This window comes from Notamacropus eugenii, chromosome 5 (genome assembly GCF_028372415.1).
Source record: "Notamacropus eugenii isolate mMacEug1 chromosome 5, mMacEug1.pri_v2, whole genome shotgun sequence".
Lineage (NCBI taxonomy): Eukaryota > Metazoa > Chordata > Mammalia > Diprotodontia > Macropodidae > Notamacropus > Notamacropus eugenii.
This window is the reverse complement of record NC_092876.1, coordinates 234,291,564-234,309,168: the sequence shown is the minus strand read 5'-3', so window position 1 is coordinate 234,309,168 and position 17,605 is coordinate 234,291,564. Positions and strand designations below refer to the sequence as shown.

General features: G+C 40.5%; 1 protein-coding gene across 5 annotated transcripts in view; it reads right to left on the bottom strand.

The window, feature by feature from the left end:
- Positions 1-16,877, bottom strand: part of ITGA6 (integrin subunit alpha 6) — a 111,159-nt gene extending 94,282 nt beyond the window's left edge. For 2 of the 5 annotated variants that reach the window (XM_072612328.1, XM_072612329.1), the window contains exon 1: positions 13,467-13,855. In XM_072612328.1, the coding sequence (XP_072468429.1) occupies positions 13,467-13,651 (185 nt within the window). In that variant the 5' untranslated portion in view covers positions 13,652-13,855. Of the gene's footprint in view, positions 1-11,712; positions 11,856-13,466; positions 13,856-16,858 lie in introns of those variants that run through there. The other 3 variants (XM_072612330.1, XM_072612332.1, XM_072612331.1) reach the window with 3 other exon arrangements.
- Between the last annotated feature and the right edge of the window lie 728 nt (positions 16,878-17,605).

The window sequence follows — 17,605 nt, the reverse complement described above, 5'->3', positions numbered from 1 at the left end:
CTGAAGGAAAGAGATAAGACAAGATTTTTTTCTGAAAAAGCTTTCTTGCCATTTATGATGACAACAGAACTACAAATCAATTAATCCACAAGCATGTATTAAGTATGTACTATGTGCTCAAAGAGTTATTAAACTACCTAAACCCTTTGACCCAGCAATAACACTACTAGGTCTATTTTCAAAGATGATTAAAATGTTAATAGCAGCTTTCTTTGTGATGGCAAAGAACTGGAAATTGCAGGGATACCTATCAAATGGGAAATGGCTGAATATGTTGTGGCATATAATTGTGATGGAATACTACTGTGCGATAAAAACTGATGGGCTCAATGATCTTAGAAAAACATGGAAAGACTTGCATGAAATAATGAAGACAGAAATGAGCACAACCAAGAGAACAGTGTACATGGAAATAGCAATACTGTTTTAAGAACAACTCTGAGTAAATAAGTTATTTCAACTATTATAAATACCCAAATTAAGTATGAAGGACACATGAAGAAAGATGCTATCTGCAACCAGAGAAAGAATTGATAAATAGAAGTATGTCTAGAATCATTTTACGTATATATACACACACACACACATACACACACACACACACACAAACACATCCCTATTTGTGTCTAATGGTAGCCATCTCTAAGGTAGGGATGAGGGGTCAGGAAGAAAAAAAAGGAAAAAAAAGAAATTTACATGATAATTTTGTTGTATATTTGAAAGGATAGCAAGTTGTGCATAGGAAATTTGCTGTTTCAAGTGTAACCATCTTTTTTTATTGTCCTGTGTTATAGAAATGCTGATCTTATTCCATAAATTAAAAACAATTTTTTTTTTGAAAATGTACTACTATATGCTTTTCTAGATGTCAAAGATACAAGAACAAAAACAAAACCCCAGTCCTCAAGGAGTTTATATTCTATCAAAAAACACTGCATCATCAACTGACTGGTAGAATAATATTATCTCTACAATAAAACCTATTAGTATTAACTTATGACAAGAAAACATCCAGTACAAGATACTTTTAAACAAATTTAAACAAATTTCCACTCATTTTTTGGCCTGGAATTCCCAAAGATTTACAATAACATATTTTCCATCATATGCCACAGGCATATCTGTTACACTTCTTTTTGCTCCATTCAGTTGGGATCTTTTGAATAAAGGAAAGATGCTTTGTTTTATCACGAGTGCTAATTATAACTAAACAAAAGAGAACATCATCAGAAGGATAAAAACTATGATATGAGAAGAAGTCTTCAAATTCTTGCCATGATTCCAAGGAATTATTTGGTCCACAGTGCTGGGTGATGCAATGGATAAAGAGTTAGGTTTTAAGTTAGGAAGCACAGCCTGTGACACTGAGGTGTGTGGACTCCTCCCCCACTCCCCGCCCACCCTGGGAAGGTCTCTAAACCCTAGCTGTTTCACATTAATCTACCAGATCGTAGCAAGATTACAATCTGCAAAGCGGAGGGAAGAGAGAAGAGTCTCCATACTCAAAGAGTTCTCTACACACATTCTCTTGATAAAATGGGAACTCCCTGAGGCCAGAGCCGGTTTCATTTTTGTCTTTTTTTCCCCCAGTGCCTAACATAGTAACCACTTAAGAAGTGTTTGCTAATTTATATTTCACGTACTCACTTTGGTTCATGGACTTTCAGCCTTTCAGAAGACTAGAAAATCTTTAAAAAATACCATTTTAATGAAAATAAGGAAGCCATACTTTACAAAAGACATGAACTTGACGTTTATTTTGAATTGCTTAAGAAGATATTCAACCTAAGAAGAGATATTAGACACTAGTGAGGCTTGGAGTCACAACAGATAATAGTTATTACTAGAAAACAAAGCATTAACCAAGGATTTTATTATTCACCATGTCATTAACTTTGCAACATGTTTCTTTCAAAACATTCCTGCTTATTTACTTCCCTTTCGAACGAAGACTTAGAGGGGAAAAGCATTAACATAGATATTTGCCTTAAATTGTAGCTGAAAAGACATTTCAAAAAAACATGATGCATTCTGTTTTTCACACAATCCAAGTGTGGTTACTTTGTGTGTGCATATGTGTGTGTATGTACACATATATGCATGTGCACACACATAAACTTTAGTAGTTTAAAACTGCACAAAGACTTTTGGAACATCATTGTGTGTGTGTTACTTTGTGTGTGCATGTGTGTGTGTACACATATATGCATGTGCACACACATAAGTTTTAGTAGTTTAAAATTGCACAAAGACTTTTAGAACATCATTGTGTGTGTGTGTGCATGCGTGTGTGTGTGTGTGTGTGCGTGTATTTTGGAGCATCACTAGCGGATGGTATCTTTGGAATTATTTAGGATGTTGGCATCTGTGGCTTGTGGATACATCCTCGTCATCAACAGGATAAATTCCAAATACACACACACACACACACATATACACAGTCAAACATTTTTATTGAGTTCTTGTTCACACTCTCACAGCACAAAAGTTGTCTCTACTGTTCTCTACTTTCTATCTGGAGGGGGTTAAAGAAGGGAGAAATTACATTTTAGAAGATCTGTTAGAACTGAAAAGAAAAACTGGACTGATGGTTGGCAGCATGCTCTAGCTGACCATCATTTTATTCATACAAATGTCAACCTTCTGCCTGGTAAACTGACTAGGAATTGTTGTGCCATGTTTTTCTACACAGAGGAGCCCAACAAGAAGATAAGATACTAATCAGTCCATTACTAGTCTGAAATAGAACTATGTTTGTGAGAAACTCACCTAACTTGTCCCTATTTGGGACTGATTAACAATTAGCTGCTTTCAATTAATTCCAAGTAATCACTGTTTACCTTTAAATACCAGTTTCATGATAAATTCTACTTGTTTTTATCGGGAAAACAGTGTTTCAAAGCCCTCTATGTGTCTCCCAACTGTAAAAAGTTTGAATGTTTCTTCAGTGACTAGGGTGAGCTCTGTAAGTAGATAGACATTAGATTAAAATGTAATAAATCAAACAAAAGGGGAAACCCAATTTTTATTAAAGCTCTAGAATAACTGCACCAGCTTGCAAACTACTTCCTATACCTCCCAGAGAGGCAAAAGGGACTTTTCTGACATGGCATTGAGAAGGCATGGCAACCAGGGAAGAAAAATGACAGCTGGCATTCTTTATTAAGAATTCTGCTTGGCCATGATACAATCCCTCTCCATGGGAGTTCCACCTTCATGACAAAGGCCAATCTAAGAACTTCATCACACCACAACTCTCTGTACATTCATCTTCAAAATTAGTCTTCAATGTAGAAAACTACTCCAATTGGTACTGAATCCCATTATTAATGACTATCCAAAGTCTACAAAAGGCACTTTTATTCCATATCTTTTGTAGTATCTACTGTGGAATAAGACTATTCTGATGGACCATTATGAGGGGGCAGTGAGAATGCTGGGTTCTCAAGATTATGCTGCAGAGTCTGTGGGCCTGACTAGCTCAGTTCAGAGAGGCCCACCACACACCTTGCAAGTTAGCTGCAAAATACCAAAATTTTCAGCCACAGTATGAAGACCATCTCCTAAGGTGTTTAGAGATTGCATAGGTGTTGGTGGAGGGAGTACCCACACCAAAGAAATCATAGATCCTGGAAGTGTTTCAAGTCAAGACTGGAATACAGCCTTCAAAAAGGGAAAATGTGCTTTTAAATGAGATCAAACCCTAAGTAGAAAACATACACATACACAGTATCTTAATGGTTGTGTTTACATAATTAACACTGAGTTAGATGGAGTAAATCTATAATTGTCATTGTTATCCCCACCAAACCTCTATCTTCCCACTCTAACCACTCCAAAAGGCAAAGGGAAAAAAGGAAAATCAAGTATGCCAGTCCATAATGGTAGGTCTTGATGCATATAACACAGGAAAGAATCATAATGAATCTAGGCAATTCTACTGACAGAGAGTCCAAGGGAATGCCACGGCAAAGTGTATTTATTCTCCTAGATGTCCTTAAGATTTAAGGACAAATAATAACCAAGTAACATCTCTTGTTGCTCTGAGTTTATTACATGTAAAGCAGTACTTGTCTTACACTGATTTCACCAAGGATGTTTTGTAATATTCTTGGCTTATTTTTTTTTAAATCAGCAAGCATTTATTCAGAGTATGCCAGGCACTATGCTAAGCAGTGGGGATTCAAACACATCATCCACACTGAAAAAACAAAGTGGATAAAGAAGAGAATTGTCCAAATCATATATGCAGTTGTATTTATACCCCACTGAATTAGTTCAGAATTATGAGTGTGCATGCGCACACATGCGCACACACATACACACACACACACACACACACACACACACACACACACCTCTTAAATGGAATTCCAACAAGACAATATTCTGGGTCCACACCTGAATAACAAGAGGAGGGAGTAGTTACGCTACTATCACCTTTGGGAAATATCTCTACTTTTTATTTAGTCTTATCATGCCTACAATAAGATTATACTGACATATAATGTATAATCTTGTAGCCATGACAAGAATAAATAAAATGTAGAGATATTTCCCAAAGCTGATATAGTTAGTTAGAGAACACTCAGTAATGATAAAAGGCTACGGATCATGACACAGCATTACCTACAATCTAAACTGGAGGTGCCTCAGAGACATATAGACTACATTGTAATGACTCTAGGGTCCCTTCACGCCAACATCCTAAAACTTCCCAGATCTCATTAGCCTCTTGATCTACTTTTGTAATTCCCCAATGAGCTGATCACATTAATATGCATTATGTCTTACCTGCCTACTAGACTGTAAGTAATTCAAATTGATAGGTGTAGCTAAATTAGTTAGGAAAACACTACTGTAGTCTATCCTCATTAACGTGGCTCTTTACTATTAGCGCTCAGGATGACCAAATCCAGCCCTTTGAAGATACCCCTGCACAGCAAAGTATTCTGCTAAACTCACAAGCTCTTCCAGAATAGTACTCTGACACCCATTTGGTTGAGCGGCAAACCATGCTGAAGTATGATCAAAAAAAGGAAGCGTGGGAAGCTGTCTTGGCTTCCTGTGAGCCTGAGGATAGATAGAGACAGAGTCTGGCTATTTAAACACTAGCCTTTGGAATAATTTAATAGATCAAACTATACAAACATTACCCAAATATAAGAGAACCTTGCAAATTTTTGCCAGGTCTAAAAGTCATACTCATTTGTTCCCATTTCTTCCTCTTCTTCTTTTTTTAAACTATGAAGATAAAAATAAATAACGCACTATAATAAAGAGTAGGGAATCAACAAGTGACATGTAGGACCCTTCCCCCCAATACACACATGGTGGTTGTCCTTCGTTCTCAATGAGGATCAAAATGACATCACTATGGTAGAGTCAAGTTTCAGTGTGTCTGACTGTGGCTGACTGGACTATACAAGCTCGGAATGTTCTACCACTGGTTGGACACAAATAGTCCATGTGAACATTTGGGTAGAATTGCCAAGTACAGAGACTCTTTTCATGTCTCCAACTGTCTAGATATTTTGCCCTCTGGTCACAGATTCATGCCTTACCAGAAGAGCTAATAGAGATGAATCATAGGCTTGAAGGCACTTTGCCCATGTCATCAAGTCCATCCCTCTGCCTCCAGCGATGATTACTCCTTAAACACAGGAGGCTTACAGACTTTAAGATATTATTTCATGAACTCACTTAATAAATTCTATGGCTAAATAAGCCTTTAGAGTTAAGAAATGATTCTTTTGTAGAAAACCTAAAAAGTTACTTAAAGCAGCTTTATAGTCCCCACAGTACTAGGCATATGTAGCATGTTTCCAAATGCGGTACTCAAATACAGCACTCTTCTGTTTCTAAAAAGTTTAAATATAGCACTTAATGCTATTTATAAACAAGTTTCCACAAGCACAGTTCTTAAGGTCAAACGCACAAACTTAATCAACGCTTTCAGATCTCAAAAAGGCACCTTGGGATAGTAGATAGAACTAGTCTTAGAGTTAGGAAGACTTGGGTTCGAGTCTTTCCTATGCCATATACTGGCTGGGTTATTCCCCTCTCAGACCCAAGTCCCTTAAGTTTTCAGTGCTCTAAACAATTCAGTAAATTAGTTTTCTTAGCCCAGAGTACAAGAACTTGCTTTTTGTTTTTGAATTTAGATAACGGTATTTTAATACAATTGGTTTCTTTGTGATCCTACCACTTTATTTGTTGCATTTTAAATCATTCAGAAAAGGGGTTCACAGGCTTCACCAAACTGTCAAAGGGGTTCATGACTCACAAAAAAAAAGGATAAATAATTCCCAAGAGTTATTCCTAAGATCTTGAAGTTCTGAGATTCTAAACTATAGAGATGGTGCCAATTTGCATTGGTAGAGAGAATTGCCTCACCATGGAGTTCTGCATACTAATGAAATCACAGGTCCAGTAACAGTTCCTATATCTAAAAACATCCACTCTGATAGAATCTATTTTTTTAATGCACCCATATTCATAGGATAATAGAATTCAAACTGGAAGGGACCTTAGAGGTCATCTAGTCCAAACACCTCATTTTACATATTTGGAAACTGAGGCATCTCAAAGGGAAGGAAGTTGTCTAAGGTTAACATGGGTACTAAGCAGCAAGGCTGACTCTGAACCCAGAGACTCTTAACTCTACATCAGAACTGTTTCTACGTCATTACTGCCCATCATCATTTTTTTCTAAGACTTAGAAAATTCATTAAGGTAAATTATTGACAATAACCAATTCAATACATATCAGGCATTGTGACAGAACATTGTTCAGGGGGAAATATGCGGTTCAGATGAGACGTTCTACCTACTGTCATGGAGCTTAGCAGGGGGAAATAACCCATCAATACACAGACAATTCTAACTTTAAGTAAAGCATAAATGCATTAGAGAGGTGCAAATCACAGTACTATGTGGGGTACAAGGTTATTACCAGTTATTACTATGGGGAAAGCTTGATGGAAGAACTGATATTTGAATTAGTCTTTAAAATATTCCATCAATGACTTGTTCAAGTGACTGAAAGTAGTTTGATTTAGCAAGAATATAGAGTCTGTAAAGGCAAAGAGTTACATAAAATAAAGGTAGAAAGATAGGTTGGAACCAGTTAAGGGAGAGCCTTAAATGCCAGGCAATGGAATTTTAACTAGTTAGGTTTAAGGCTTAAAACCACTAAGGCAATTTTTTAAGTCAATAGTAAACCTAAAAAAGTATAAGTCTTACTTCATCCATTCAACAAATATTTGATGAATGCTTACTATGTTCAAGATACGACATGGGGCATTTACAAAGATAAGACAATGATCTCTGCCCGCAGGGAGTTTACAATCCAACAGCTTGTGGTTCTGTATACCATAAATGCAGATAGATGATCTTACTTATTGCTTGGAGCCCTAGCACATTACAGAACTTTCTGGGTAAGTTTGATAGGACTGCAAAGAAAACTGATTTAACGCTGAAAAACTGTTACTGAATAGGTTGTGAGATATAGCAGCACAAAGAACTTTAGCATTCCTCTATAAAATACGTTTGGAAGGTGCTGAGCCCAGAATTGATGAGCTCAGGCCATGTCTCATTGAAGAAAAGTAGATGGTTCTAGTGGACCCAAATGGCTTTTACTACAAAAGCTCTGTAAAACTAATTATTCTTCTCAGTTATGCTGGATGGTTATAACTTGTGGAATACCACTATCTCAAAATTACAAATAATCCAAAGGGTGATGTAAAAACACCTGGCAGGTCTAAGCAGGCTGCAACGTGTTACCAACAATGACTTATGCAAAAGAAATGATGTCAAAAGATATTACCAAGGAAATGACTAGAAAAGGAAGTGGTTCAATTGTGTAAAGAGGATGAGAGACAACAGATGGACCTCCCAAATGGTGTGTTGTATCCCTGAGATAAAACCTCTAGCCATCGGGCAGATTTTCCAGGATTTTTTGGAAAAATGAGCAAAGATCACATAGAAATGGCATACGGGGATATTTATCTGCTCTAGTAGATAAAATTCCAAGTTCATCAAAGTAGGTATGAAGAAAGTGAATAATTATTAAAAAGTAATTGGATGCAAGGACCTAAAACATTTCCAAAGGATTCCTAATGCAAAATGCCATCCACATCCAGAGAAAGAACTATGGACTCACAACGCAAAATGAAGCAGACTATTTTCTATTTTGTTATGTTCTGTTTTGTTTGGGTTTTTCTCATTCATGGTTTCTCCCATTCATTTTAATTCTTCTATGCAACATGACTAATGTGAAAATGTGTTTAATAAAAATGTATGTATAGAACTAGTATGAGATTGCATGCCATCGTGGATAGGGAATGGGGAGGGAGGGGCAGTAAAATTTAAAATTTATGGAAGTGATTGTTGAAAACTGAAAACAAATAAATTAATTATAATGTATAAATAAAAAGAAACTGGGCCAATTTGGTACAGTTGTAAACAGTACTAGATTAGGAGTCAAAAGACTCGAGTTCTATTTCTTAGTAATCTAAGTGGGTAATATCAGGAAAATAATTTGTCGAGGTCTCAGTTTCAACATCTATCAAATTCTGGGAGCTGATGCAGATCTCTGAAGTCCCTTCCAGTTCTAAAAGGTTAAATCCATGTCACACATCTCCTTTTTAGCCTTCCCCACATCTCTTCTCCTCTTCTCCTTTTCTCACCTCCTTTTGCTTTTCTTTCTAATGAAGGGGTGATTGCTGACTTGTGACAAAGTTAAAAGTTAATATTTATAAAAAGGTTTAAGAGTTGCGAAGTGCTTTTACACCTATTACCTTGATTTTTGTCACAACCCTGTCAGGTAGGTGCTATTTATTATTATCCATATTTTAGAGATGAGGAAACTGAAGTGAAGGATAGTCATAGAGCAAATAAGTGGCTGAGAAAGGACTCCCAAATCAGATCTTCTTTACTCCAAGTTTATATGCTACCCTACTCAGCTAATGACAAACATTCTCTGAATTTTCCACTCTTATGGACCTCAATTTTTAAAAGAACTAAGTGTAAAGCACCACCTAAGACAACAGAGTGTGAGTTTGGGGTAGAAATGGCATAGAAATTTTCACCAACCTAGATATTCCTAAACAGAATCTGCTAACCTGTAACCCTATAATCTAAAGAATGCCAAAGAAGCTTTTCACTATAACAGTCAGAAGGAGAAAGTTTATACCTCCATCTACATATTGTCTAAGGAATTGGCAAAAAGAGGAAAAATTAAAGAACCTAAAACATGAGACTTAATCTGGAGAAGCTCATGTTTTATGATTATAATACAGCTAAAAAGACCCCCAACAGGGGTCAGACATACCCATAGACAATACCTTGCCCCATCAGGACTTTGTCTTCACCACTAGTGGTATCACTTATGGAGGTGGTGTACTTTTCAATATAATTCTAAATAGAATTTAAGTTAATTTAAATATAAATCTCTACCTAAAAAGCAGGCCTTTTTCTTTTTACATGCACACTTGCCCAACATTTGGAAATGATGAGAATTCAAACAGTTGGAACCTTGCTTTTGAAATTCACAGTGAATACATTTTCACTCTGGTTTACATCCTATTGGATGACCTCTCACTATCACAGTATAATGGGCTTGCTCTAAGTCACAGGTGCATTTCCTTTGGCTGCTCCCATGACCCTTCCCCTTCACTCCAGCCTTGGTTATTTTTGTTATACTGACCCTAAGAATAGCTTGGTTTCATTATTTGCAGAATAAAAATGCTCCCCAAAATTACTACTAGATATATCTTTTAAGTCTAAGATATAGATTTTAAGCCCAAGCTGCTTGGTCTTTGTAGGATCCAAAGATGGTTCAGCATCTCTGAGTGATCACCCCTCCTTCTCCTCCCAAAAAATCCTATTAGAATTGATAGTTTTGCAGGACTATGGTAAAATGGTGTGATTTTTTTTTTTTTACTAGACACAAATAAAATGGATAAACTTCCAGGTCTTGAAATCCTACTATATCTGAAGGTAAAAGAGTGAATAGTTTTCATAAGAGGATCCTATGTCCTTTTTAGGCATTCTAAAAACTAGATACTTTCTTACCTTCTGGTACTTTCAGGTCATTCTCTAAAATGAAGATTCCTAGACACTTGATGTTTTTTACTTATAAAACAAGAACTTCATATTTTTTAGTCCTATCTAAAATCTGAAACAAGCTAAAGAATCTCAGATCCTTTTTGACTTTCCCTACAAGCATTTCACATTGTTGGCCATTCCCTACTTCTGGATATTATCTCCCTTGGTCTTGATTACCTCTTAGCATCCTTCTTATCATTCTCTGCCTGCTTCCCAAATATGACTAATCCCTAAATCTCCATCCTAGACTTTCTTTTCTCTTTTCACGCTCTCCCTTCAATTACCCAATCTACCCCACATGATTCACACGTGATTCCCACATAGTTTCTAGGCCAATCTATCATTTACATTTCGAGTCCTATCAGTGACTGCCTGCTACAAACGTCCACTTCTAAATACCACCAGCCCCTCATACTTAGTATGTACCCAAATGAAATAAACCCATGATATTCCACCCATATCTGCCCTTTCTTTGACTTTTCCATTTCTCTTGATGGCATTAATATCCTCTCAAGTTCAAAGCCTCACAATCATCTTGGCTTCTCCTTTTACCCCTCCCCCATCACCCAATTAGCTGTCAAGTTCTGTTAATTCTGCCTTCATAATCTCTTTTTATAAATGGTCTCCACATATATTCCCACTGTCCAAATTCAGGCTCTCATTCTCTATTACTAGATGTTCACCATCTCAGCTTGCCCTTTGCACTCTCAATATTTCCCCAGGTCACTTTGCATATTTGGAATGAACTTGTATTTCATCCATAACTTTTTCAAGCTCTAGCTCAGACACCATAGCCTCCATAAAAACTTACCTTGATCCCCCAAAGGAGAAAAGTGATCTCCCTCTCGCCTCAAATCTCCTTAGAGTACTCTGTCCAATTTCTCCTTTGCTCTTATCTTTGTACTTTGTATCATGTTTATTTGTGTACACAACAGACTAAATTCCTAGAGAGCAGAAATTGATTTCCGTTTTGTCTCAATTTCCTCAGCATCTTGAACATGGCCTTGTCCTAAGTAGCCACTTATTAAATGTAGGTTGAATAGAATTCTCTAATGGTTCAGGACAGAGGATAAAAAAGTAAATTTAAGAGACTAATGAATAATTAGCTTATTTATCAAATTTCAGAAAGTAAATTTAGGAAATCCTTCATATCTCAATGTTGTTTACGGTTTGAGAATTTTTAAGTGAGTCATCAAATTTGCCAGGAATTTTGTGGAAAAAATTGTCACCAACACATTATTTACTCTGCAGGTAGACCTGTGAATAGCTTTGACCATTAAGTTTCCAAATCTATACACGGACTGACCTTTTTACATTATCATGCCCTTTGGAGACACAGAGCTCTACAAGGTGAACCAACTAGGTCAAATTCTATGTTTTCAGCTCAGATCTGAAACCTAACCAGGAAGCTCCCCAGGAGTTCAACAGTGCCATGGCGTCCTAATGCCTCAAACGTCTAAGTCAAAACGCTCTGCTCGCCTAACAGGTGTAACAGAAAAATGGCATTCTGAGTAGCTTCTTTAAGAGCCAGTCCCCAGAGAGTGTTTGCAAGCGTCCCTGAGCTCCTCCTTCCTCCTCTAAAAAGGCTAGGATTCTCTGTACCTTTCCCATGCACAAAAGTTCCGTCCTGGGAACTGCCTTCTGTTTTCTCCGGTCTGTCGATACGGAAGCAGCTTCAACGTAACTAAATGCCTTGGGGGGAGGGGGAACCTTTGGTCGTTTCTTTCTTTTTCTTTCCCCAACCCCCAGCACAGATCCAGAATGCAACTAGGCTGAGACTACTAAGCTCCAAACATATATTTTTTATTCTCTCCAGCCCTATATTCTAAAACAAAACACAACACACACACGCCTCGAACTGGTTTCTAATAAGCTGGATCCTGTGCGAAGACTTAGTGAAGTTTTCTTGGAAAGAAGGAAAGAGAAGACAGACTGAGCCCGCAGTGGCCACTGTCCCATAGGCTTGGCTGGAGGCAGTGAGGGGGGAGGAGGCATGTCACTTTTCCATACTTTATTTTCCAGACTAAACCCGGATCCGACTTTTGCTTTAACCTCGGGGGGTGGGGGGAGGGAAAGAGACCAGTGAAGAGGAACAGGGGTTCCAGGCTTCGGAGGGGGGCAGCAAGCAGTAGGGTGCTGGGAGGTGGAAAGGAAGGGGGCACAGCCTGGTTTTACAGCTTGTTTTGCCAGCGGACCTGCGTCTGCTAACAGGTGGTTGGGGAACTCCTTCTTTTAAAAGAAAAGTAAAGACCTCATTCTGCTACCGCAAGCAGGTACCACCCACTCCTCACAAGACTGGCACACGCCTCAGGGGTGAACCACAGAAAACACAACGAAAAACGGACCTGCAACCTCGTGCCCTGCCACAAGTGGCCCCCCGAACTCCCCAGCTCGGAGGGGGAGCCGGGCTCCGGGGTGCAACTTTCTCCCCGAGTGCACGCCTGTGGACACACCGGACACACCACACACACACACACACACACACACGCACGCATGCATATACAAAGGTGAATCTGAGAGGGAAACCTGGATCTGTCTGATACAACTCCCTCCCCGTGAGCGCGCGCGCACACTCATGCACATACCCATGCACGCACACACACACACACACACACACACACACACACACACACACTAACGTGGACCTCTTTAAGAGGGGGACCTGAGTTTCTGCCACAACCCCCTCCCTGGGCACACACACCAAGGTGGGGCTCTGAGAGGGAGAGCGCGATGTCTCGGATACAACTTTCTGCCCTGCACACATACACATGCACACCAAGGTGGTCGGGGGAAAGCCGCCACCTGCCAGGTTCCCGGTAAAAATATTCAAGAGGGAAACCAACTCTCCCGGGGGGAGGGGGGGCAGGCAATGGGGATAGAGTGGGGGTGGGGGTTAAAGTTGGAAATTAGAGAAATGCTGCTGCTGCCGCCGCCGCCGCCGCCTGCACACCGGCCCTACCCTGGGAGGGAACCAAGAAGCGTGTCCTCCCCTTCCCCTCCATCCTCCGTCGCCACCCCGGAGGATGGGGGGTCGTGTGGAGAAGCATGAATCAGAAGCCGGGATCCCGGACCCAGGGCAGCACGTCCAGCACAGCCCTCCCAGGTGGCCAGCCCCGGCCAGGGATGGACCTGCTTGGCCGCAGGGCAGAGCTGCACGGGTGGGGCGAAGAGGAGCGGCGGCCGCGCAGAGTGTGGACGAACTCCGGCTCTCAAAAGAGCCGCCAGCGGGGCTCTCGCAGGACGGAGGCGGAGGGAGGGAGGGGAGGAGAAGGGAGGAGGGTAGGGCCGGGCTGGGAGGGCTGCTGGTGAGGGGCGCGGGGGGAGGGGGAGAGGGACGCGGCGGGCGGAGAACTTACAGCCTCTTGTCCTGCGGCTTCAGCTGCCAGTGCATAGCCAGGGAGAAGCCGAAGAGGCTGTCGGGCTCCCCGGTCTTGCGGATCACGTTTTCCTCGCGGGTCTCCAAGTTAAAGGCGGCGCAGAGGTGGAGCAGCAGACACGCCGACAGGTAGAAGAGGAGCTCCGGCTGCCCTGCAGCCGCCATCGGCAATCACGGCGGGGCGGGAAGGGAAAGGAGAAAGGGACCTGCCGGGCTGCTGCTGCCGCTCCTGCCGCCGCTGCCGCCGCCGCCACCACCTTCTCCGGCCCCGGCTCCGCTCTCCTGCCCCACCCCCCGGGACTAGCCGTACTCCCTGTCCAGCCTCTCCCCCTCGTAGCCCGCTCTCCAACAGCTGAAAGAGCCCGTTGTTCTCTGGAGACTCGCAGGCGTTTTATCAAGTGACGAAGGAAGCCGGGCCCCGCCTCTCTCCCTACCCCTCCTATATTCTCCCTCCTCCCGGGGCCAGGCCGGCCGGCTCTCTCCGCCCAGCCTGCACCTTCTCCGGCCAGAGCACGGGCTAGTCTGGTTAGGGAAGGCTCCCCAGCCCCCGGCCGAGAAAGCCAGTCCGGGAAAAGTCTTTCGCTCTGCAAGTGGCCCATTCTCTAACTCATTCATTTCGACACGTGGACCGCCACCCCTGGCTTACCTGTTCGGTAAGATCAGGGGTGGAAGAAGGGCGAGTTCTGGGTTGCACTGGTTGCCCAAGTTGAATCTTGAAGCCCTTGGACTAGGAAGAGTCCTGCAAAGCTATCTAGCCCATCCTACAGCTGCTAGGCTACACTGCCCCTTATCTGGGATATCACTTTCCCTGCCTTCCTCTTAAAAGCAGCATCTAAACTTGGGGGAGAGGGGGAAATTAGATGGAGACCTCGTAGTTAGTCCAGTATATATTGCAAAGTATATTGAAGTCACTTTATAAATGTTAGTTCATAACAATTCTAATGAGCCCCCTGCTGACCCCTGCTTACCTTCTCCCATATGTTGTCCTTCTAATGTCCATAGACACTATCCATCTAATCTCAATTTCAGCTACGTGCAGATGGATGCGTGAAGATAAATGTTTTTCAAGGAAGTCATTGTGGTTTCAGTCATTCAAAACTTATTTTACACATTTAGCCCCCAAAGAGGAAACTAAACAGGAAAGAGCTGATCTTTAAAGCTGGCCTCAGCAAATGTGCCTTTAAAGAGCCCAAATCTCATTGGCAGCTCTCATTTAACATGATTTTTCTGTCACAGATTAACAGTAGAGAGATAGGAAGCAGAGAAGATACTATTGCAATGGTCCACACAAGTGGCTATGAGGGCCTGGGTGAGAGCTAGGGAATGGGAATGGAAAGGAGAGGGATTGGAGACTGTGGAAACAGTTTAGTAGTATTAAAAAAAAACTGATTGGATGCAGAGTTAGAGAAGGAAAGGCCAATGATATTTAATGTTTCATAGAGTTTTAAGATGCCCTAAAAGCATAGGGCACAGAGGACATTGCCTGATCTATGTAGGAGATAAAAGATGCTCCTGTCTTTCTTTGCTGAAGCACATGGAGGGATGGTGGTTACTGCCAGATCCTCTGGGACAAAGTGGACCATAGCATGCCAGGGCCATAACATACCAAGTTCTTTAATCTTTTGCCTCACTAAATGAGTCAATTAATTCATGAGTATATATTTGGTTCTTTCGATGTTTCCCTGTCAAAAATTACCCTGGTCAAGCCTAGACCAAACTAAATAATGGGATATAATCCCAGTAATTCCATAGTATTAACTAATGTATCCAAACAGTTGCTGACAGGATTACACAGAATGAATTCCAGTTATTGAGCCATTGTAAACCCAAGAAATATTAGTCAGTTTTCCTCAAGATAACTTTTCCTATACTTGAGGATTGTTATAGTAAGTCTAATCCAATCTAATAAGTATTTAAATACCTAATATGTGTGTGCTAGGCACCAAGACATGAGTTCTTAACCTAGAGTCTGCTGTATATTTCAGAGGACCCATGAACTTGTATAGAAAAAAAAAAATCACACCTTTATTTTCACTAACCTCCAACAGATATTTAACATTTCCTTCCATTATGAATGTAACCACTAAAGACAGTAAATTTAGCAGTACCTATGACTTTGTCACCAACAGAAATTAGATATTTTCATATCACATTAAAGTTGTTGCAGATATCTTGAAGTATCACTTATATTCATCACCACTTTGGAATTACTGTTATATAGTCATTCTATTTGTAATATAGTTTATATGTAATGTAACTATATTTATATATGCTCATAATATGATTATTTTATATAGTAGTTCTTAAATCTCCTGCTAGATACAGAACTATATGACAGATTTTAAAAGCATTTTGATCATTGTATTTCAATATATACTTTTTTATAATTTTAGGTATTACAGTAATAAATATTCAAAATAAAATTTTTGTAGTCCTGTGTATTATCTTTTATGCAGGAAGGTCAATAAGCATTTATTAAGTGTCTACTATATTCCTGGTACTGAGTCCTAAGTACTGGGGAGACAAAGAAAGGCAAAAAATAATTCTTATCCTCAAAGAGCTCACAGTCTAATGGGGGACGCAACATGGAAACAAGTATGTATAAACAAGATCTATACAGAATATATTAGAGAGAGCAGTAATATTAAGGATGATTAAGAAAGGCTTCTTTTAAAAGCATTGTAAACATTATTCTGAAAAGGGATCTGTAAGCTTCATCAGACTGCCAAAGGGGTCCATGACATAATAAAAGATTATCTCGTACTAATAAAAAGAATTGAAAAGCAGTCCCTGTCCTCAAGGAGCTTATATTTTTCTGGAAGTAAAATGTGAACAAATAAGTGTGGGGTCATATATTTAAAGCTGAAAAGGACCTTAGAAGTCATCCTATCCAAGCCTTTTATCTTACAGATGAGGAAACAAGGTGAGAATTTATATAACTTTCCCAAGGTCACACACCAGGCTACCTTTCAAGCATGCTAACTCCTTCAGTTTCTTAGCAGAAAGAGGGGCTTCCGGGGAAAAGGGCCAACAGCAGAATCAAGGATTGAGACTGGGGAGATTGAAAGGGAGAGGTCACAACCTGACCCTAGGAGTAAGTAGGGTCACACTGAAGAGTACTCCCATGGAAAAAGAGGTATATGCTGACAACTGGAAAATAGGGACATTTAGGATGGGTATATACACGTGGTTGGGATTTGGGGACCTTTCTGGTTCTAACCAATCATAGAGATGGGTGGGAGACAGAGGATTTAGAGAAGATGTTCTCCTTTCTGGGCATTTTTTTTTTTTGAGCCAATTGGTTCAAGGTGACTGAAACATAGTGATAGCACTAGTTTGGGGATGATTCCAAAGGTTCAGCTCAACACTCACCTTGGCTTCAGTGGCTTCAATTTGATCTGCATGGACCTTGATTCAAACTGCTCCTTCTGATACCCCTGACAGGTCTGAGAGGGCCTTTTCCAAGTTGAATTTAGTAACTTCTATGCCTAGCATTCCAGGGACACAGCTTCTTTGCTAGCAGCTGTACAGAAGAAACAGCATATACTTCAGTGGAGTTACTGCTCATGATATATTTGGTGGTTGGGCCATCCTTAATATACACTGAGACCACACCTGGCTTCAGGACGGGAAGGGTGGGGATGCGGGTGGCCAGGATCCCAAGGTCTCACTCTAGGTTGTAACATCCACCTGCTTTATATTGGCCTCAGTGAAATACACCTGCATGGAGAGGTGAAGGTGAAGTTGGAACAGTTGGTATTTGTGTGGCTGGGCCAAAGGTGAGTATAAGCATGTTAAGTTGAGGAAGGTGAGAGAACTTACAATCTGGATGGTTCAGAAAAGCTTCTTATAAAAAGTAACCCATGAGCTGAACCTTGAAGGAAGCAAGAGACTTTAAGAAGAAAAGGTTTAGGAGAAATACCTTCCAAATATGAAGTACAAACCATGCATATACTCCACATCCCACTACCATGCTAATGTAATCCCCTGTCCCAAAGCCCATTGGTATGAGATTCTCATCTTATTGATGTAGGTGAAGGCCCTATGAGGTAAGAAACCACCAGCATTCTCCAGTCTCCCTTCAGAACTCTTCACTCAGTCCCCTTTGAGATTCGGTCA